Source organism: Eutrigla gurnardus (genome assembly GCF_963514095.1).
Source record: "Eutrigla gurnardus genome assembly, chromosome: 7".
Lineage (NCBI taxonomy): Eukaryota > Metazoa > Chordata > Actinopteri > Perciformes > Triglidae > Eutrigla > Eutrigla gurnardus.
In genome coordinates this window covers 2,370,560-2,392,569 of record NC_139921.1, presented here as the reverse complement: position 1 = coordinate 2,392,569, position 22,010 = coordinate 2,370,560, and the positions used below count along the sequence as shown (strand labels likewise).

General features: G+C 44.5%; 2 protein-coding genes across 2 annotated transcripts in view; both read right to left on the bottom strand.

Moving 5' to 3' along the window:
• Positions 1–22,010, bottom strand: part of LOC311016208 (uncharacterized protein) — a 250,094-nt gene that overhangs the window by 73,534 nt on the left and 154,550 nt on the right. The gene's annotated exons all lie outside the window — the stretch shown is intronic.
• The window catches only part of LOC311016215 (uncharacterized protein), a 180,547-nt gene continuing 171,854 nt past the window's right edge, over positions 13,318–22,010 (bottom strand). Inside the window, exons 4-7 of the mRNA XM_084013794.1 lie at positions 18,069–18,242; positions 16,146–16,319; positions 15,523–15,569; positions 13,318–14,386 (exon numbers count right to left, since the gene is read on the bottom strand). Of these exons, the coding sequence (XP_083869920.1) occupies positions 13,857–14,386; positions 15,523–15,569; positions 16,146–16,319; positions 18,069–18,242 (925 nt within the window). The 3' untranslated portion in view covers positions 13,318–13,856. The remainder of the gene's footprint in view (positions 14,387–15,522; positions 15,570–16,145; positions 16,320–18,068; positions 18,243–22,010) is intronic.

Sequence of the window (22,010 nt, the reverse complement as noted above, 5' to 3'; positions counted from 1 at the left end):
CAAGTTGTACCAAGTTCAACTGATGCAGGTATTAGAAATAATAACACAATAGAGTGATAATAATGGGACTAATCTCCATATTCAATATACTATAGTATTGGACTGTACTTGGGAAATTAAACAAACATCAGCCCTGTTTTCATGATGAGGCATCTTTCAGATCGTCACACTGGTTTTAAAATATAGTTTAATTAAACTTTTGCTAAAATATCAGTTCAAGAACAGTTTATTCTCTTTTAAATGCAATTTTATTTATTGTTCCATATCATAACAAAAGTTATCCCAGGACATGTTTTCACATACAGCAGGACTAGAACACCCTCATGATGTTCAAAGTCCCAACATCACCCAAGAGCAAGCGTTATAAAGCGTTGATGAATGGAAAATCACAGCTGCAGCATCATCATAGTTTATAATTCCTTAGTGGATTTAACAGGAGCATTTTCTCCAACAATGAAGAAACAGTTTAATATGTGTTTTATTTGTAATATGTTAAATACATTATGTTTTCTATTCTAATCTGTGTTTGCTCTGTGTTTCATGTTGATGGTTTTCACTGGACAGCAACTATTTGCTCCAGTCACTAATGCATGTTCCTCAACACGACAAGGTTCAGTCTAAAGACAAAGCCATCCCGATATACTCCATTCATTTAAGTACATTTACACAAGCATTAATACATTTACAACAAGTACAAGGAGGAATTAACCTGACTGATTACAAACTGCAATGTTTTCATTCACATCTTTGCATTGACTCTGAATGTAATCACACCGCTTTGTGTTTGTTGTGAACAGTTTCAGAGACACAGAGACACTGATCCAGACCAGACTGCAAACCCAGGATAAAGAGGTTCAGTGAATGTGGTGTTGAAGGTGTGGAGGTGGATCAGTTTGTTAGAGGAGACTCTGTAGAAGGTCAAAGTGCCAGCAGGACAGTCCAAGTACACTGCTACCACACCAGAGGAGGAGGAGGAGGAGGAGGAGGAGGAGGAGGAGGAGGAGGAGGCGGAGGAGATGAGTGTTTGTTTGTTTTTGTGATAGACAGAGTAACCACCACCATAACAATACAGACTCCAGGACTGATCATTCCATCCAAACCCAGAGTTGTTTCCTCTCCTCTTGATTCCTCTGTAACTCACTGATATATCAACCCTTCCTCTCCACTCGACCTCCCAGTAACAGCGACCAGTCAGACCGTCTCTACACAGCAGCTGAGGATATGAGACAAATCTGTCTGGATGATCTGGATATGACTGGTCGTCGAACACATGTGTCACCTTCCTGTTGGTGTCGTCCAGTTTGAGTTTTCTGCTGACTGTGTTTGTGTCCAGTTCCAGTTCACAGACATCTGATGGAGAGAACAAACACAATGCAGCTAAAGGTTATTGTTGGAGACAATTGGGTGTTTTTTGGTGTGTGTTTTGAAAGCTTAATAAATATACTTTGGGTATTAGTATATGACATCACAAGGGGGCGGTAACTTGATGGTGATGGGTCACGTCATACCTTTCATTGATAAATAGGACACCGGTGTGTAGTGGTGTGTGTTTTGTTGGATCGCAGAGAAAAACACAGTGTTGGGGAACTAGCAGGAGCAGATTCAGTTATTAATAGATCATTATTAATATCAATACTCAGTCTCAATATAAAGGAGTTTGTACTCAAATGCCAATAATTAATAACTATTAGAATATGAGTACAAACAGTTGAAGGATTAGTGAATTCTTCACAGAGAAGAGGTTGATATCATTCATTCTTATACAACATTAATAAACACAGCAGTATGTTCATAAGGGGTTTATTAACAATAAACAAGAAACATACACTAAGTCCAAGTGGCCTATCTAACTAAATACTATACAAGTGTGTGTGTGTGTGTGTGTGTGTGTGTGTGTGTGTGTGTGGGTGTGTGTGTGTGTGTGTGAGTGTGTGTGAGTGTGTATGTGTGTGTGTGTGTGTGTGTTTGTGTCTTTGCTCGTGTGAGAAGCAAATGATTCTGCCTCTCTTCCTTCCGTCGTGAAGTCAGAAGGTGGTGATGCGTTGGAGTTTAAGAGGGAAAAAAAAACATCAGTGTGTACACGACACAGGAAGTGTGTGTGTGTGTGTGTGTGTGTGTGCGTGTGCATGTGAGTGAAGCGAACATCACCTCGATGTCACCTCAAAGAGAAATAATGAGATTGGTTTGAACTAAGTGCAAGAGTGCAAGAGTCTCGTTAGCAGCATCAGTGTCCGCGTCCGCTGCGAGCTGAGGGCACGAGGTCCACTCTCCGCGGTTGTGAGGCTGATTGGATGTACTGCCAGTTTCTCTGAAATGCCTTTGTAGACGGCTTATGGTAGAGAAATGAACATTCAATTCATGGCGACAGCTCTGGTGGACATCCCTGCTGTCAGCATGCCAATTGCACGCTTCCTCAAAACTTGCGACATCTGTGGCATTCTGCTGTGTGATACAACTGAACATTTTAGAGTGGCCTTTTATTGTGCGTGTGTGTGTGTGTGCGCGTGTGTGTGTGTGTGTGCGTGTGTGTGTGCGTGTGTGTGCGTGTGTGTGTGTGTGTGCATATGCACCAACTCTTGATGCCGATCACAACACCAAAGAGGATTTCTACCTCCCCCACCCCCAACCCCATCCCTGGAGCAAGAGTCGTCATCGGGAACGATGGACAGCCAAGAAGGAGAAGGTGTGTGTGTGAGTGTGTGTGTGTGTGTTTGTGTGTGTGTGTGTGAGTGTGTGTGTGTGTGTGTGTGCGCGTGTGTGTGTTTGTGTGTGTGTGTGTGTGTGTGAAACTGTCTAAAACACAGCACAGCAGAAATTAGGACTAGCTTGTGTTCATTTAACGTCATGTGACTCGTGAGTGGTGGCACGAGCCCTAGCAGTAGCGTACCTTCTGTTGGGGAGATGGGTCCGTGAACGCTGCGGCCATCCGACTTTCGTTTTGAAGTCGACAACCGGAAAACGGATAACGAGTCGTTTCCCGTTTTTCGCTTCAAAATAAAAGAACGAAAAACGGAAATGACTCGTATCCCGTTATTTGTTTTAAAATCGGAAAACGACTCGTTAACTGATATTAGATATTGTGTTCATGAATGAATATTCATATTTTATAACAGCCAGGAGGTCGAGTGGGAGGTCTTGTGGTGATCTAGCCCAGCACTGAGTGACCACTCTGGTCTCCTGCAAGGCTTTTCAAAACGCGAGCGTCACACGCTGTCGGAGCGTTTATGAACAGTGTTTTAGAGCTCCTCCTAAATGTCTCAGGTAGGCTTTCAGGTAATCCGGACCATGCAGTGATACAGCCTCACACTAATGGGCCTTTTGTTCATTAAGCACATATCTGGACACATCTGAACTGATAACATATACTTATTATACTAATAATGAATAATTATTAAATGCTCACATACGAGGTCAACGATAACGACGACGGACTATGACTGCTACAGAGATCACAGCAACTTAAAGCTGGCTGTCTGGGCAGAAATCTTTCAGTCCCTGCTCAGAGCACCACCGGCTCCTCTCGGAAAAGCCTCGCAGGAGACCAGAGTGGTCACTCAGTGCTGCTGGCTAGATCACCACAAGACCTCCCACTCGACCTCCTGGCTGTTATAAAACACATGACATAACACGTCATTAACTGGTAGAGCTGCTGACTTCTTGTCTAAACGTAAAGGAATCTTTCCTGTAAGAAATGAAGCAAAGTGGAGAGCAGGTGAGGGGTTAGTCCTCCTTCCACCAGCGGAGAATGAGACTCCTTCATTATGTTTTTGTCAACGAGGTCAGAGAACAACATTTGTCTGGCTCTCTCTTCCAAACAGTCGGTGCTTTATTCTTCTTTGTAAATATCACAATGAACCCTGAATTCTGATGTTTCACCACCTGCATTCAGCTCACTGCCACTTTCACTGATGTGGCGTTTGTCCACGGTGCTGCAGGACTAATGGCATCCAGGGCCCAGTTTTTCAGAAGGAATCCCATTGGATTTAGGATTTCTGATTGGATTAAATATTGAAAATGGGTTTTTCAAAAGGAAAAACGGATTCTGAAATCAGATCACGTAATCCAATCTTGGTTTTGATCTGGATCAAACCTTCAGTCTGTGTTGTTCAGTTTAGTACAGTAATATGATGTAAACACAGCACACATTATTAGGCCACATTTGAATACAGTAAGGTAAAAAATGTATTTAGTCTTTTTATTTGATTTTCTGATTTAAAACATATTGAAAATATCCACAACATGCTTTGTTTTTAAACAAATAAAACAATGAAACAAATCTACACTTCCGGTTTGTGTATTACACACTACCAACGGGGAAAAGGAGGGAACTTTTTTATAACCAATTCTATCACAGCAACAGTCGTTGTCAGTGAAGTTTGATCTGCCAAAAAATCATATATCTATATATGTATATCAATATATGTATATCTATATCTATATATGTACTGTATATCTATATCAATATATGTATATCTATATCTATATATCTATATATGTATATCTATATCTATATATCTATATATGTATATCTATATCTATATATGTATATCTATATCTATATATGTATAACAATATATGTATATCTATATCTACATATCTATATATGTATATCTATATCTATATATTAGTGGTGGGCATAGATTAATTTTTTTATTCTAGATTAATCTCACTGTAATCTTGAAATTAATCTAGATTAAAATGGCTCATTTAATTTCTGCCGAAGGCATTCATAATATGTGTGCTACCTAAATAATGACTAACTAACTCCCCACAAGGTGCAAACAACCTTAGTGTTGTCGAGGTTTCCATTGGGAAGCTTCTTAGAAATACATGTTCCCTGAAGCAAACCTTCATAGCTGCATCCATGTCAGCACGTCACGTTTGATGTGGTCATTTCACAGCAGGCTTACACAGGTTCCAAGTCTGACTCGTTCTCGCCCCCTACAGTGCAATCTGGCCAGGTATACATCCGCGCTAAAATGAAAGTGAAAGTCATCATAGCTATCCTTTAGTTATGAATGAGGGCCGGTTGATGGGAATCATCCAAAATGAGGGGCCGGAAAAATATTTCTGGAAAATGATGAGCATCACATTAATAGCTGCAGATACTGTTAAACACTACACCGACGTATGAGTGGATATATTGTCTTATTTTATCAAGTAAAATATAAGTTACAGGTTTACTCAACAGCTTAATAGTTAAAAAAAATAATAGGTAGAAATAGGTAAACTCAGAGTTCCACAGCTCATCAAAAAACAAACTTTATTTAATTAACATAGGCTGCCTAAGGGCACGATCCGTAGCATGGCTCGACATGATTTCGGTTCCGGTCCGGTTCCGCTCACACCACGAGTCTGAAGAGTGCAGCAGCTTATCAAAATACAGAGTCAACATGCCGTGTTTTCAAGTAGAAAGCGCCGTTGTGGTGGTTCAACGAGGCGGAACGGCGTCAGAACAACATCAAGCGTACAGGACGAAGAACTAGCGGGGGCGCGCGGTGAGGATTGTTGTGGCCGCGCGTCTTGTGGAGCAAGTCTCTCTGCTGCTGAGATGAGAGGGCAGCTCATATCGGCCACTATAGGGCCAGCATGTTTGAATGTTTTCTCCACTAAAAGGGCCAGTAAATATTCCTTCGCGGGTCGGATCCGAGCCCCGGTATAGACCCAGCTCCCAACCCAACTCTCAGAATAGATTAACGGCGATATTTTTTTATCTCGCGATAAGAGTCTCGCGTTAACGCAGCACGTTAACGCCGATAACGGCCACCACTAATTGATATATGTAGCTACCATGGAAAAGGTTGTTGGGGGACATGTCTGTAATACATTACAATAACACTTATAATATGTTTTAATCTCATTCTGTTGGTTAATAACATTAGCATTATGATGCCTTTTATAATAATCATACATCATAATGTAATCATTCATGTACTTTTGAAGTGGCCGTAACCATGGCGACCCTAACATTTCTTACTGTAATATGAATGTGTTCCTTCAAGGCTCCAGTCTGAATAATCACTCGCCTTATGTTTTGTGTTTATTGGATCTCACATGTAATAAAATGCAATGAAACAAAGTGTTGTCACTGTCTGCCTCCTCAACCACTTTTGCCCCAGTGCATGCTGGGAGAATGAGTACAGATGTCACAGTGAAGCAGCCCTTCCTCCACGCGTCCCTCCGTGATCTGGTCGTAGTGACACTATGGCGTCACACTGATCAGCTGATTGTTGTTGTTGTTTTCGTTGCCACAGCTGATTTGATTGAGCCGTTGGCCTTTAGGCGTCTGATGGCGACGCCGCTGCATACGAGCAGCAGCAGCGAGCCGGCAGCCAAGCTGATCACAGCCGCCGTCATAGTCCTGACCAGAGTGTCGGGGTCCTGAACCCGGACCAGATACTGGACCACGGTCCTCCGGTGCACCTTAAACTTCACTGTCTCCACCGTCTCACAGGTGTAGATGCCGGAATCAGAAAGGGAGGCTCTGAGGACGAGACCCCGGCTCAGAACGGTGAGTCGGGGACCGGGGAGGAGGACGCCATCAGAGCGCCGCCAGCTGACTGGGAGGTTTGTCTCTGGGAAACATGGGAGGAACTGTGCTGTGTGCCTGAAGAGGATGACGATGGCAGGTTTTCTTCTCATTAACTAATGCATGTGTGGATTTACGTATATTATTTGACTAAAGATGTGTTTCTAAAACACTCCTCCTACAGTTGATGCTGATCAGAGTCAGTCCAACTACTTTAAAACATGCCTGATAAAAGTGATACGTTTACATTCCAGTGTGTTCATTTCCAGGGAGTGGAGTGTGTTCATGCATGTTAGCATGTCTGGCTGCAGGCTGACAGGGTACTGATGACTGTGGGTTTTGTTGTTTTGGTTTCCTGTTTTATTTTGTAGTCCTTCTGTCTTGTGTTGTCACGTGCTTTACTTCCTGTCTTGGTTTCCCTACTTTTCTGTCTCCCAGCTGTGTCTCATTGTCTCGTCAGCCTTGCCTCTCGTTCTCCACAATCACCATAGCCTGCCCTTGTGTTTCCACACCTGTCTGTCGTTGAACCTAATCCACCCTTATGTATTTAGTCTGTGTTTCCTTCTGTCTTGGCTTGGTCGTCTGTTTTATCCCGGATGTGTGTCCACCACCTGATCTGTCCTGTGTCCTGGTCGTTGTCTGGATTATTGTTTGAGTTTTGTCCACGCTTTAGATTGGATCTTTGTTTTTTTGATAGTGTTTTTGCCCCTGTGGTCTCCCTGAGATTTTGGACTTATCATTTAAATAAACATTTTAACTGCATTTGGGTCCATACCTCCTTCAATCATAGTACATCCGTGACAAAAACACAACAAGATTAACAAAAACACAACCACATTAACAAACACACAACCACGTTAACACATTGTGGGAGTCTTGGCCAAATCCCAATGTCCCCCTAAGGTCTAAGTCCTGAACCCTCAGGGACTTACCTGATGTCACCTGGTAAACGGTTGCGTGTGAGAGGCTGTGAGGACTTGAAATGGTAGAAATACAAATGGGACAGCACTCGGTATGTCACTTTACTTTGATGACACAAAATATATTATCTAAAAGTGTTGGGTTTTATTTCACGTTTTACAGCCTGATCTGAACGTCTTCCAGACTCTTATCATCCCAGACCAGACGTCACTCAAATAATGTGTTTACTTCAATAAGCTAAATTAAAATAACTGGTTGATGATTAAACCAGGTGTGTAGGCTATGATTGTCATGGGGTGCAGTCGAATAGTCTTTTTTGCTTAGGAAGGTTCCTAACTGAAGAAGTGACCCGGAAGTAAACAAGTGGCCGCCATGATAAGAGCTGTTCGAATTCTCTGAATGCATAGGAAAGGAGCTGCAATGCTTCCTTTCAGAGCTCCTTTAGCATAGGATGCAACGGACCTTCCTATGCGATAGGAAAGGAGATTACGCCAACCCACAATTCTTTGCGAGAGCAACATTTAAAGTGCCGCACACCTCGGCCATTAATGAAAACAAACGATATGTGCATTTACATATTTAACAATGACTTTCATGCAGACATGTAGTAATTGGAATAGTGTTGATAAATGTGTGTGGACAGTGATAATAATCGAATGTTTTTTTTTAATTTTATTTTATTTCAATCATGTTACAAACTTGACAAAAACGAAACTAAAACCACAAATGAAACGTAAATAAAGCAACCGGTCAAACAGGAGCTGCTGGACCTGAAGCCGGTCAGTGAACCAGCTGCTTATAAAACCAACATGGGAAGAAGTGGACGATGCGCTTTTTGTTGTCCATTATTGTAGTTTCTCCAGCGCAGACGCACGTCAATCGCCGGTGCCGATCATCAGCTGTCAATCATCAGCGGCTGCGTTATAATGACGTAGCTTAGTGAAAGTCCGGTCGGATTCTCTGAACACCGCGGTCGACTATTCCTAAATCCTTTTGAGTTCTCCTATCGCCTTTCCTTAAAGGAAAACACCACCGCATTTCCATACTGAACTATGTTCTGCTCTGATGTTAGACGAGGTGATACATACCTCCCTCTCCTCTGTGCGTGCACTAAATGGCTCTTGAGCGCACTCCGCGCAGCGCTAATTTGCTAGCATGTAGCTTGTCCTTAGGATCCAAAGGGGGGTGAAGTTAGAAGCGACCAAGCACTTCCACGTTGTCCCTATTTAAATACGGTTACGTGAGTAGTTACACGACCCAAGTTTGGTTACACAAAATGAAAGATGCTAATTTTTCTAAGCGGATAACAACGATAACTATATAGTATGGCGGAATAACAACTGGAAGCACTTCGACGTTGGCGCAGTAATATCATCACTCCGCTCCCCCTCTTACTTCCGTCAATAGAACCTACGTGACCTGCACGCCGTCGCCTGCACTACCTGTAGTAGTTTGTGCACAGTTGAGGAAGCATCAGGTTGTAGTAAGATAGTTTGTGAACAATCAAACATCATGGTTATAACGTGCATCGTACAGGGTTGTGAAAACAAGCAGAAGGTATATAGTCCCGTCATGTTTTGAGTGATGATATTACTGCGCCGACGTCGAAGTGCTTCCAGTTGTTATTCCGCCATACTATATAGTTATCGTTGTTATCCGCTTAGAAAAATTAGCATGTTTCATTTTGTGTAACCAAACTTGGGTCGTGTAACTACTCACGTAACCGTATTTAAATAGGGACAACGTGGAAGTGCTTGGTCGCTTCTAACTTCACCCCCCTTTGGATCCTAAGGACAAGCTACATGCTAGCAAATTAGCGCTGCGCGGAGTGCGCTCAAGAGCCATTTAGTGCACGCACAGAGGAGAGGGAGGTATGTATCACCTCGTCTAAGATCAGAGCAGAACATAGTTCAGTATGGAAATGCGGTGGTGTTTTCCTTTAACCCCGTGACGTTTTCCCCAGAGGTCAAGGAATAGGAGTTAGGACCTTATTTTTTGACTATTCGACTGCACCCCTGATCTGTGTTTTTGTCATGTTCTGTTTCCTTGGTTTTGATTTCCTGTTTTATTTAGTCCTCAGTGCGATTTCCTGTCTCGTACTTCCTGGTCCTTGTTGTTTCCGCTGTCTTGACTCCCGCACCCTCTCGTGTTGATTACCATGCCTGCCCTGATGTGTTTCACCTGTTCCTCGTCAGCTCCCTGCCTCCCTGTGTATATAGTCTGTGTGTTTCCCCTGTCTCTTGTTGGTTCATTGTCAATGTCGCTGTAATCTGTTACCCCCTGCATGCTGCACCACGTCATGTCCCTGGATTTTTTTCTTTGTGTTCTGGTTTTCTTTCGTAAGTGTTTCTTTTGACGGTCGTGTTTTTGCCTTGTGGTCTTCCTGGTTTGATACTTTGTTTTTGGTCTTAGTTTTTGTTTTGTATTTAGTTTATTATTGAAATAAATCCTTTTTTAACTGCATTTGGGTCCTCACCTCCTGTTATCGAGTCCACGTCTGGTCCTGAACGTGACAGAATGAACCAACCAAAGGAGGACCCAGCAGTCAATGGGCCTAGAGTCATACAGTGGTATGTGGACTTCATTCAGATCCTGCTAGCAGGGCTCGCCAAATTGCTGCAAGTAAACTTTTTTTTGAAGCCGCAGCTAAGCCACCAGATCATGTCTCAGCCACCGCACAGCTTCCCAGCTCCGGCCCCAACCCGTTTTGGGGTACTCGCCTGGCCCTGGGAGGGCCAAGGAGCGTCCAGCTGGCTAACCGGCAGTTGGCTCGTCGGTTGCCGGCCTCAAGGAGGGGCGGCACAAGGAAGCAAGCCTCCCCGATGCTGCTCACATCGGTTCTGACGGGGGTCCATCCGTCACCAGTTCCAGCGGAGGCCCAGGCCGTAGCTCCAGCCATGCTACTAGCCCAGGCCTCAGCTACAGCCAAGCATCCAGCCCAGGCCTCAGCTACAGCCAAGCATCCAGCCCAGGCCTCAGCTACAGCCAAGCATCCAGCCCAGGCCTCAGCTACAGCCAAGCATCCAGCCCAGGCCTCAGCCACAGCCAAGCATCCAGCCCAGGCCTTAGCCACAGCCAAGCTACCAGCCCAGGCCACAGTTCCAGCCAAGCTACCAGTCCGCTCTTTGCCCCTTCCTGTTCCGACGGGGGTCCGTCCGACGCCTGCTCCGAGCAGCCTTCGGGAGGTCCGCTCGTCACCCGTTCCTGTTCCGACGGGGGGCCGTCCTAAGCCTGCTCCACGCAGCCTTCGGGAGGTCCGCTCGTCACCCGTTCCTGTTCCGAAGGGGGGCCGTCCTAAGCCTGCTCCGAGCAGCCTTCGAGAGGTCCGCTCGTCACCCGTTCCTGTTCCGACGGGGGGCCGTCCTACGCCTGCTCCGAGTAGCCTTCGGGAGGTCCGCTCGTCACCCGTTCCTGTTCCGACGGGGGGCCGTCCTACGCCAGCTCCATGCAGCCTTCGGGAGGTCCGCTCGTCACCCGTTCCTGTTCCGACGGGGGGCCGTCCTACGCCTGCTCCACGCAGCCTTCGGGAGGTCCGCTCCTCACCCGTTCCTGTTCCGACGGGGGGCCGTCCTAAGCCTGCTCCACGCAGCCTTCGGGAGGTCCGCTCGTCACCCGTTCCTGTTCCGACGGGGGGCCGTCCTAAGCCTGCTCCACGCAGCCTTCGGGAGGTCCGCTCGTCACCCGTTCCTGTTCCAACGGGGGGTCGCCCTCATGCCCGGCCTCCTGAGCGGTCCCGCCCGCTAGGTCGCCCTCATGCCCGGCCTCCTGAGCGGTCCCGCCCGCTGGGTCGCCCTCATGCCCGGCCTCCTGAGCGGCCCCGCCCGCTGGGTCGCCCTCATGCCCGGCCTCCTGAGCGGCCCCGTCCGCTGGGTCGCCTTCATGCCCGGCCTCCTGAGCGGCCCCGTCCGCTGGGTCGCCCTCATGCCCGGCCTCCTGAGCCCTGCCCCCAGACCCCCTCCACCCACCCTACGTATCTTGAACCCTTCCTCCTGGCCCCCTCCACCCGCCCTACGTATCATGAACCTCGGGGACGTCTGGGATCCGTCACTTGAGGGGGGGGGGGGTAATGTCATGATCTGTGTTTTTGTCATGTTCTGTTTCCTTGGTTTTGATTTCCTGTTTTATTTTGTCCTCAGTGTGATTTCCTGTCTCGTACTTCCTGGTACTTGTTGTTTCCGCTGTCTTGACTCCCCCGACCTCTCGTGTTGATGACCATGCCTGCCCTGATGTGTTTCACCTGTTCCTCGTCAGCTCCCTGCCTCCCTGTGTATATAGTCTGTGTGACCCCTGTCTCTTGCTGGTTCATTGTCAATGTCGCTGTCATCTGTTACCCCCTGCATGCTGCACCACGTCATGTCCCTGGATTTTTCTCTGTACCTGCGTCCTGCCTTCCGTGTCCCTTTGTGTTCTGGTTTTCTTTCGTGTTTCTTTTGACGGTCGTGTTTTTGCCTTGTGGTCTTCCTGGTTTGATACTTTGTTTTTGGTCTTTTTGTTTTGTATTTAGTTTATTATTGAAATAAATCCTTTTTTAACTGCATTTGGGTCCTCACCTCCTGTTTTCGAGTCCACGTCTGGTCCTGAACGTGACAATGATGACATGCCTATGATTTCAAGTGTTTTATGTTCCATATTAAATCTTTAATGTTACAGTTTTTGCTTAAATGTAATATTCCACACATGCGGCGTCCCCTTTGTTTACCTTTTTTTTTTTTTTAAGTCCTCTGGGCTTTCCCTGGTAACCCCATGTTTCACATTGCAACGCTATGAACTGTGGGTAATTCCCTCAGGCAAAGTCAGCATCGATGCTGATTTACGTAAGTGGGCATAAAGGGCTCAAAATGTCCGCGAGCCAGTCCTCGTGCACTTCACGATGTGACCGTGGGACAGACCTGAACCCTCAGGGACTCAACGGGAACCCACATCAAAGTCTGTGAGTCTGTGAGGGGCGACGTTGGGATTTGGCCTTTTTCTCTGAGGAAGGTTCCTAACTGAAGACGTGACCCAGAAGTAAACAAGTGGCCGCCATGATAAGAGCCGTTCAGATTCTCTAAATGCAAAGGAAAGGAGCTCCAATGATCCTTTCAGATCTCCTTTAGGATACAACGGACCTTCCTTTACCAAAGGAAAGGATCTCCAATGATCCTTTCAGATATCCTTTAGGATACAACGGACCTTCCTTTACCAAAGGAAAGGAGCTCCAATGATCCTTTCAGATCTCCTTTAGGATACAACAGACCTTCCTATAAAGAAGGAAAGGAGATCACGCCGACCCACAATTCTTTGCGAGAACAACATTTAGAGTGCCGCACACCTCGGCCATTCATGAAAACAAACGATATGCATATTTAACAATTACTTTCATGCAGACATATAGTAATTGGAATTGTGTTGATAAATGTGTCTATTATAAGTGAAGGAGTTGCATTCATGAAGGACCCCAAGTTGCATTTATGGACAGTTTGCAGTCTTGGTTTTGGGACACTCTGGTCTGAGTCTCATCAACGGCCTTAACTTTACCCTCAGGATCTACTTTTAACTCACATTCTTAGTATTATTATTTTATTTGAACATGTTCTCATGTAACTTCCTTATTACACAGAGCTTTGGTCTTTTTATTATTTCAGTCGTTTGATTTGAATCCACACATTCTCTCATCTTGATCTTAATCAATTTCCTTTGGAGAATATTATGCGTTACTCACTGCGTCTAGGCCGAGGTGAAGCTGACGATAAAATAGTGGCAAAACGCCTCCAACCTTTATTTGCGTCTGCAGTGTCGGAGTTGCCCAGAGCCGAGATGCAGCCAGCGGACGCTTCTCTTCTTCCAAGCCTGTTGGTGACGCCGGATTCAATTCAACGGAGGTTCACTGCAGCAAAGTCACCATTTATACCCAGACACGTTCACATGCATCATGCAGCCGTCTTCATCAGCTGGTCTGTGTATCTCCAACATCACCCAAGAGCAAGCGTTATAAAGCGTTGATGAATGGAAAATCACAGCTGCAGCATCATCATAGTTTATAATTCCTTAGTGGATTTAGCAGGAGCATTTTCTCCAACAATGAAGAAACAGTTTAATATGTGTTTTATTTGTAATATGTTAAATACATTATGTTTTCTATTCTAATCTGTGTGTGCTCTGTGTTTCATGTTGATGGTTTTCACTGGACAGCAACTATTTGCTCCAGTCACTAATGCATGTTCCTCAACACGACAAGGTTCAGTCTAAAGACAAAGCCATCCCGATATACTCCATTCATTTAAGTACATTTACACAAACATTAATACATTTACAACAAGTACAAGGAGGAATGAACCTGACTGATTACAAACTGCAATGTTTTCATTCACATCTTTGCATTGACTCTGAATGTAATCACACCGCTTTGTGTTTGTTGTGAACAGTTTCAGAGACACAGAGACACTGATCCAGACCCGACTGTAAACCCAGGATAAAGAGGTTCAGTGAATGTGGTGTTGAAGGTGTGGAGGTGGATCAGTTTGTTAGAGGAGACTCTGTAGAAGGTCAAAGTGCCAGCAGGACAGTCCAAGTACACTGCTACCACACCAGAGGAGGAGGAGGAGGAGTAGGAGGAGGAGGAGATGAGTGTTTGTTTGTTTTTGTGCAAGACAGAGTAACAACCATCAGAACAACCCAGACTCCAGGACTGATCATTCCTTCCCAACACAGAGTCGTCTCCTCTCCTCTTGATTCCTCTGTAACTCACTGATATATAAACCCATCCTCTCCACTGGACCTCCCAGTAACAGCGACCAGTCAGACCGTCTCTACACAGCAGCTGAGGATATGAGACAAATCTGTCTGGATGATCTGGATATGAATGGTCGTCTAACACAAATGTCACCTTCCTGTTGGTGTCGTCCAGTTTGAGTTTTCTGCTGACTGTGTTTGTGTCCAGTTCCAGTTCACAGACATCTGATGGAGAGAACAAACACAATGCAGCTAAAGGTTATTGTTGGAGACAATTGGGTGTTTTTTGTTTGTGTTTTGAAAGCTTAATAAATATACTTTGGGTATTAGTATATGACATCACAAGGGGGCGGTAACTTGATGGTGATGGGTCACGTCATACCTTTCATTGATAAATAGGACACCGGTGTGTAGTGGTGTGTGTTTTGTTGGATCGCAGAGAAAAACACAGTGTTGGGGAACTAGCAGGAGCAGATTCAGTTATTAATAGATCATTATTAATATCAATACTCAGTCTCAATATAAAGGAGTTTGTACTCAAATGCCAATAATTAATAACTATTAGAATATGAGTACAAACAGTTGAAGGATTAGTGAATTCTTCACAGAGAAGAGGTTGATATCATTCATTCTTATACAGCATTAATAAACACAGCAGTATGTTCATAAGGGGTTTATTAACAATAAACAAAGAAACATACACTAAGTCCAAGTGGCCTATCTAACTAAATAACTAACTAAATAAACTAAAGACCAACCTGTGGTCTGGTCTCTGGACTAATGTGAGCTACTATCTAGACCTCTGGGGGACCACAGACAGTCTCTGGTTCCTCCACATAGTCTGGTCTGGTCTCTGGACTAAAGTGAGCTACTATCTAGACCTCTAGGGGACCACAGACAGTCTCTGGTTCCTCCACATAGTCTGGTCTGGTCTCTGGACTAATATGAGCTACTATCTAGACCTCTAGGGGACCACAGACCCAGGAGACAACATCTGGTTCCTCCATTTAGGATTCAGGGACGTCAGGACGACAGGAGGACGATCTCAACGCTGAGACGCTTTAGAGACACAGAGGAATTTATCTCTTGAGTTGAAATATTTAAACTCACACAAACACGACTACGTGAATTTTGCGTGTTTGTCTCCGTTGCCGTCCGGCAGGAATTGCCGTCCGTTTGTGTCTCTGCGTTGACTTTGTGTGTAATTGAGTGTGAAAATGTGGCGTTTGGTGTGAACACAACACAACATCTTTACAGCCACGAAGAAACAAACGCTACATCCTGATAGAAACTTGATCATGGGATTTCAGTCATGAACACGTTCAAATCTGGAGCAGCTGAGTTACTGAAGACATACTCACACTTCCTCAGACCAGGTCTCAGTCTCTGCTGTCCCCCATGGTCCACCCTGCAGGAAGACATTCAAAGACCTCCATCAGGTCCACCATTAAACATGAACCCCAGTTCCTCAGTCAGAGACGGAGACACAGTCTGGAGCTGTTGTCCATCTGTCCTCACCTGAGTGTCCAGTCTGATGTCTGTCCATCTGTCCTCACCTTAGAGTGTCCAGTCTGATGTCTGTCCATCTGTCCTCACCTGAGAGTGTCCAGTCTAATGTCTGTCCACCTGTCCTCACCTGAGAGTCCAGTCTAATGTCTGTCCATCTGTCCTCACCTGAGAGTGTCCAGTCTGATATCTGTCCTCACCTGAGAGTCTCCAGTCTGATGTCTGTCCACCTGTCCTCACCTGAGAGTGTCCAGTCTGATGTCTGTCCACCTGTCCTCACCTGAGAGTGTCCAGTCTGATGTCTGTCCACCTGTCCTCACCTGAGAGTGTCCAGTCTGATGTCTGTCCATCTGTCCTCACCTGAGTCTCCAGTCTGATGTCTGTCCATCTGTCCTCACCTGAGAGTGTCCAGTTTGATGTCTGTCCATCTGTCCTGACCTGAGAGTGTCCAGTCTGATGTCTGTTTACCTGTCCTCACCTGAGAGTGTCCAGTCTCCAGTGTGGACCCTCCAGTCCAGCAGACAGCAGCTTGACTCCTGAGTCTCCTGGATGATTGTAGCTCAGGTCCAGCTGTCTCAGATAGGAGGGGTTGGAGTCCAGAGCTGAGGCCAGAGAAGAACAGCCGTCCTCTGTGATGAGACAACCTGACAGACTGAAGACACACACACTACTGTCACTTCTGGGGACTTTACATAGACTTATGTCCATTTGTCCACTTTTTAAAATGAGAGAAAGTGATATTTGTCTTTTGTTGTGTTGATGTTGTACTGGGTGGGATAAGCGTGGCTGAGTGATGGACAGAGATGGACAGAGGAGGACGTTAAAAGAAAGACAAGAGACGAGCTGAAATGATTGGGAGAGAAATTGAAGCGTTAGAAAAGAGAAGAAACAACAGTTGAAACAGTCTATGTGGTCTGTCTTCAGACCTGGTGTGCCAACAAAGATCTGGTATTGATTTTAAACCATCAAGCAAAGAAAAAAGGCTGGAATTCAATAACATTTCAACAATGTTTATAGTTTTCATATTGAACTGGAGGAATTATGAATAACAAGTTCTCTGATAATAACAGTAAAATACAAAACACAGCTTTGAAAATGTGCTTCTTAAGAGTCTCAGAACATATGAGGCATTCAGGTGTTCAACTGCCAGTTGGAAGAAAAGAGTCTGTCTTGATTCAAAGCTCTGTTCTCACTGTCAGCGTTCCTCTTTGAGAGCAGCCGTGTGAACTTATCTATCGGCTCTAGATTTCACCCACCTGACTGACGTTTATCACCTCCACTCTCTGATCCATCTGTCAGCTGTCAGTGAGTCTCCTCAGTTGTCACCATAGAAACGTCACTCACAGAAACTCCAGTTTGCACAGATTTGATTAAGTTCAGAGTTAACGTTTCACCCCGTTGCATTACTGGGTAATTTAGTGTTTGTGAGTAGCAACCAGTGAGATGATTTAGCCTCCAACCATCTGAACCAGTGTAGTGATGCTAACGCTGCAGCAGTAAAATGGAAACGCTCCATCATCATTTCATAATTCTCAATGATCTATCAGTTATGGGTCTGGGTCCAGATAGGACGGGGTCTGGGTCTGGATCTGGGCCAAGCTCCACCTCTTAGTGACCCTTGCTATAGAGCCTTTTACAGTCATTGTCATCATAAATGTGTGTGCACATGTTGGTGTTAAAATGGCGTTTTGTCTCCGCCGTGCAGACGAGTTAGAAGCTTTAAACTTTGAATTAAAACTGTCAGCAGCATCAAAATGTCTGGTTGGTTCATGTTCAGTTGTCAGAGTTGATATTCCAATCAGGCATCAACCTCTGGTTCAGAAAAGTGAAGTCAAGCCTGAAGGTCCTTAAAGCTGCATTCTCTCTGCTGGCCACAAGGGGGTGTTTTCATGAATAATATGTCTTCATTGCATCTGCATAGCTTTGAGTCTGCATGTGGGTCCTCCCTGCTGCTTCAGCCACCGTGACAAGAATATTAGTTCATTTCATATAAAACTCAATAAAGTCAACTGTAAAGAAAGTGGTTCAAACTGGCTCCACCTTGACAGCAGAGACAGTCTGGTGTTGTAGTTCAGGCTCACATGTTCATGAAGTGACGTTCACAAACGTAGACTGACGTTTGCAACAGCATTTATAAACACCAGGTGGATTTATAAAACTATTAAAACATGGAACGGCAGGGAAAAGATAAACAAGAGGTTTGGTTTTGACAAAAGTTTTGTTTTGTTCTTTTGCTGGCAAGTCGTTAGCAGCAGAAACAGTATTTCATCACCATGTTAACAGATTAGTAGCAAACGTGTCTTTTTAGGAATACGTGAATATAAATAACTGAATATTTGGTGCATGTAAACACATCATTGAAAGCTTCATAGGTAAACTTCTCAAAGTAGTTGAATCTGACCTGAGAGTTTCCAGTCGACAGTGTGGACTCTCCAGGCCAGCAGACAGCAGCTTCACTCCTGAATCCTGCAGGTCGTTGGTACTCAGGTCCAGGTCTCTTAGACTGGAGGACTGGGAGCTGAGAACTGAGGACAGAACTTCACAGCTTCTCTCTGAGAGGTTACAGCCACTGAGTCTGAAGAGGAATCAGAAATTAGTGATGAAACAATTACAAACAACTGTTCATCCCCTCAGGTTCTAACTGACATTATTATCATAATTAAGTTATTCACATATTCTTATTCTATGACAACTTAGTAACATTATGTGAGGTGTTTTATTTAGGAAACTAAAAGGTTCTATTTCCAAAGTCAAACCATCTTGGTTCTCTAAGGTTCTACTTGTGAGCCAATCAGCAGGTCAAATGCACACAGGAAGACCAATGGGGTTGTGCTTCTTTGTCATGTTGCTGTGGTTGCTCAGTGGCAGCAGCAACAAGGAGCAGAGGAAATGTCACGCCAACGCAACGCTTAGAAGGAACCTCAAGATCAAGCCTTGTGAAAGACAGCAGGACAAACACCAGACTAGTCCAGTCTTGCTAATAAGTTTAGTTTCATTGTTAGCTACCATGCTAGCCAGCTAACACTGGCTTCCTATGATTAGTATGGCAACATTAGGAATATATAGGAAGCTAGCATTATCTGGCTAGCATTAGCATATGAAGCTGGGAACCCAAACGCCGTCCTGTCTGAGATCATAGCCTCGTCTCCACAGAATGAGAATCTCAACACTGACACACAAAGCGTCACACAAGTTCTTGGTTCGTGAGACTTCTGTGAATTCGCCTTGTATGTGTTATTTGTGTCATTTGCGCTGCCCATTGTGAAATGGCTTCTATTCACGTCTTTGATTGACTTTGTATGCAATTATGCTGCGTGACAAATTCACTTTGTGTCTTGTGTGAGCAGCATTGGGGTTAGAAGGTCCTGTTTGCATTAAACCCAAGAAGAAGAACATATTTGAATCTTATGTATGAAAAGGACTTGTTCTCATATAACTTTAGCAGTTGCAGTCTGATGTCTGTCCATCTGTCCTCACATGAGTGTCCAGTCTGATGTCTGTCCATCTGTCCTCACCTGAGAGTGTCCAGTCTGATGTCTGTCCATCTGTCCTCACATGAGTGTCCAGTCTGATGTCTGCCCATCTGTCCTCACATGAGTGTCCAGTCTGATGTCTGTCCATCTGTCCTCACCTGAAAATCTCCAGTCTGATGTCTGTCCATCTGTCCTCACCTGAGAGTCCAGTCTGATGTCTGTCCATCTGTCTTCACCTGAGAGTGTCCAGTCTGATGTCTGTCCATCTGTCCTCACCTGAGTGTCCAGTCTGATGTCTGTCCATCTGTCCTCACCTGAGAGTGTCCAGTCTGATGTCTCTCCATCTGTCCTCACCTGAGTGTCAAGTCTGATGTCTGTCCATCTGTCTTCACCTGAAAATCTCCAGTCTGATGTCTGTCCATCTGTCCTCACCTGAGTGTCCAGTCTGATGTCCGTCCATCTGTCCTCACCTGAGTGTCCAGTCTGATGTCTGTCCATCTGTCTTCACCTGAGAGAGTCCAGTCTGATGTCTGTCCACCTGTCCTCACCTGAGAGTGTCCAGTCTCCAGTGTGGACCCTCCAGTCCAGCAGACAGCAGCTTGACTCCTGAGTCTCCTGGATGATTGTAGCTCAGGTCCAGCTGTCTCAGATAGGAGGGGTTGGAGTCCAGAGCTGAGGCCAGAGAAGAACAGCCGTCCTCTGTGATGAGACAACCTGACAGACTGAAGACACACACTACTGTCACTTCTGGGGACTTTACATAGACTTATGTCCATTTGTCCACTTTTTAAAATGAGAAAAAGTGATATTTTATCTTTTGTTGTGTTGATGTTGTACTGGGTGGGATAAGCGTGGCTGAGTGATGGACAGAGATGGACAGAGGAGGAAGTTAAAGAAAGACAAGAGACGAGCTGAAATGATTGGGAGAGAAACGCTCCATCATCATTTCATAATTCTCAATGATCTATCAGTTATGGGTCTGGGTCCAGATAGGACGGGGTCTGGGTCTGGATCTGGGCCAAGCTCCACCTCTTAGTGACCCTTGCTATAGAGCCTTTTACAGTCATTGTCATCATAAATGTGTGTGCACATGTTGGTGTTAAAATGGTGTTTTGTCTCCGCCGTACAGACGAGTTAGAAGCTTTAAACTTTGAATTAAAACTGTCAGCAGCATCAAAATGTCTGGTTGGTTCATGTTCAGTTGTCAGAGTTGATATTCCAATCAGGCATCAACCTCTGGTTCAGAAAAGTGAAGTCAAGCCTGAAGGTCCTTAAAGCTGCATTCTCTCTGCTGGCCACTAGGGGGTGTTTTCATGAATAATATGTCTTCATTGCATCTGCATAGCTTTGAGTTTGCATGTGGGTCCTCCCTGCTGCTTCAGCCACCGTGACAAGAATATTATCATTTTTTTAACTTTTTATTTATTCCACAGGTAAAACACATGAAGATGTACAAAAATCACACCTGCATCAGTCTACGATCCATATCATATTACCTTCAGTCAAAAATACATACAATACCTCCCATCTGTACAAGTCAAACATAAGATCAGAAATATTTTACAACAGATAACCACAACATTCTTGAATTCTGACCTCTCTAATACTCACTAGCACAGACAAATGTACGTGTGAAACCAAAACAGGTGTTAATGGAAAAAATAAATAAATGAATAAAAATGTAAACAATAATACAAATAATTAAGCAACCAAAAAGCCACATGTGTAAATAAAAATAAATAAATACAATTTTAAAAACAAATATAGGTATTTAGAGCTCTGGCATCGCTTGTATTATCGGTTTCCATCTTCTCTCAAATCTTTCTAGTTTCAGTTGTAATCTTGCTGTAGTTTTTTCCATAATAAAAACCTTTTTTACTCTGTCTGTCCATTGCATTATGTTGGGGGGGTGAGGCTCAACCAATCGACTGTGATCATTTTCTTTGCTACCAAGAGCAGGACTCTCAATAAGTAGCTACTATCTCTGTCTATCAGATCTTCAGGTAATATCCCAAGTATATACAGGGTTGAGTCAAGATGAAGATCAATACACAGAATTATTTTTATTTCTGTTTTCACACATTTCCAAAAGTCTATGATCTTTGGGCAATCCCCAAATATATGAGTGAAGTCACCCACCTTTCCACAATTCCTCCACCATAGATCTGATGTTTTACTATATTTTGCAGTGACAGATGGGGTGTTAAAGTAACGCATCTTCACTTTCCAATCAAACTCCCTCCATGTTGGGCTGTTAGTTCATTTCTGTCCAGATCTGAACGTTTCCTCCCAATCATCATCCGTTATTATTACATTTGCTTCCAATTCCCATCTTTCTTTAACATCCATATTATTGTCGTTGGATTCATATTGTAGTGCTTTATATATTTTTGAAATCAGCCCTTTTTTGACTCTTCCTCTTGTGAGGGAAATTCCTATTTAATCATGTATTTATGTGGGCAAATGGCTGTCTGTCCTCAATGCGTATTGCAGGACCATTTGCCACCAGGGGCGTCACCAAACAAGCCCTTTGATGCAGGATAAGACAATGACCCTTTGATCAAAGACAACATCCTGGGGACACATGTAGAAGGGGGGCTGCAGGATGTCAGACCTGTATGTAAATTCAACTGCATTATAAGTGCCAACAGAAACAGTGATTCTTCAGTCATTCCTGCGTCGCACTGGGGATGGCTCATGCTGCAGCATTAAAAGATCTTCAGATTCGGATATTATGTCTACTGGTATTTCATTGCCAACTCTCACCTGCACTAGACTAAACTGGTATTTCAGTTGCAACGACAGATGGGGGCTCGTCCGGGATTGCTGACTTCGAGGATTTCCTGAGACACACCGACAGGTCAACTGCG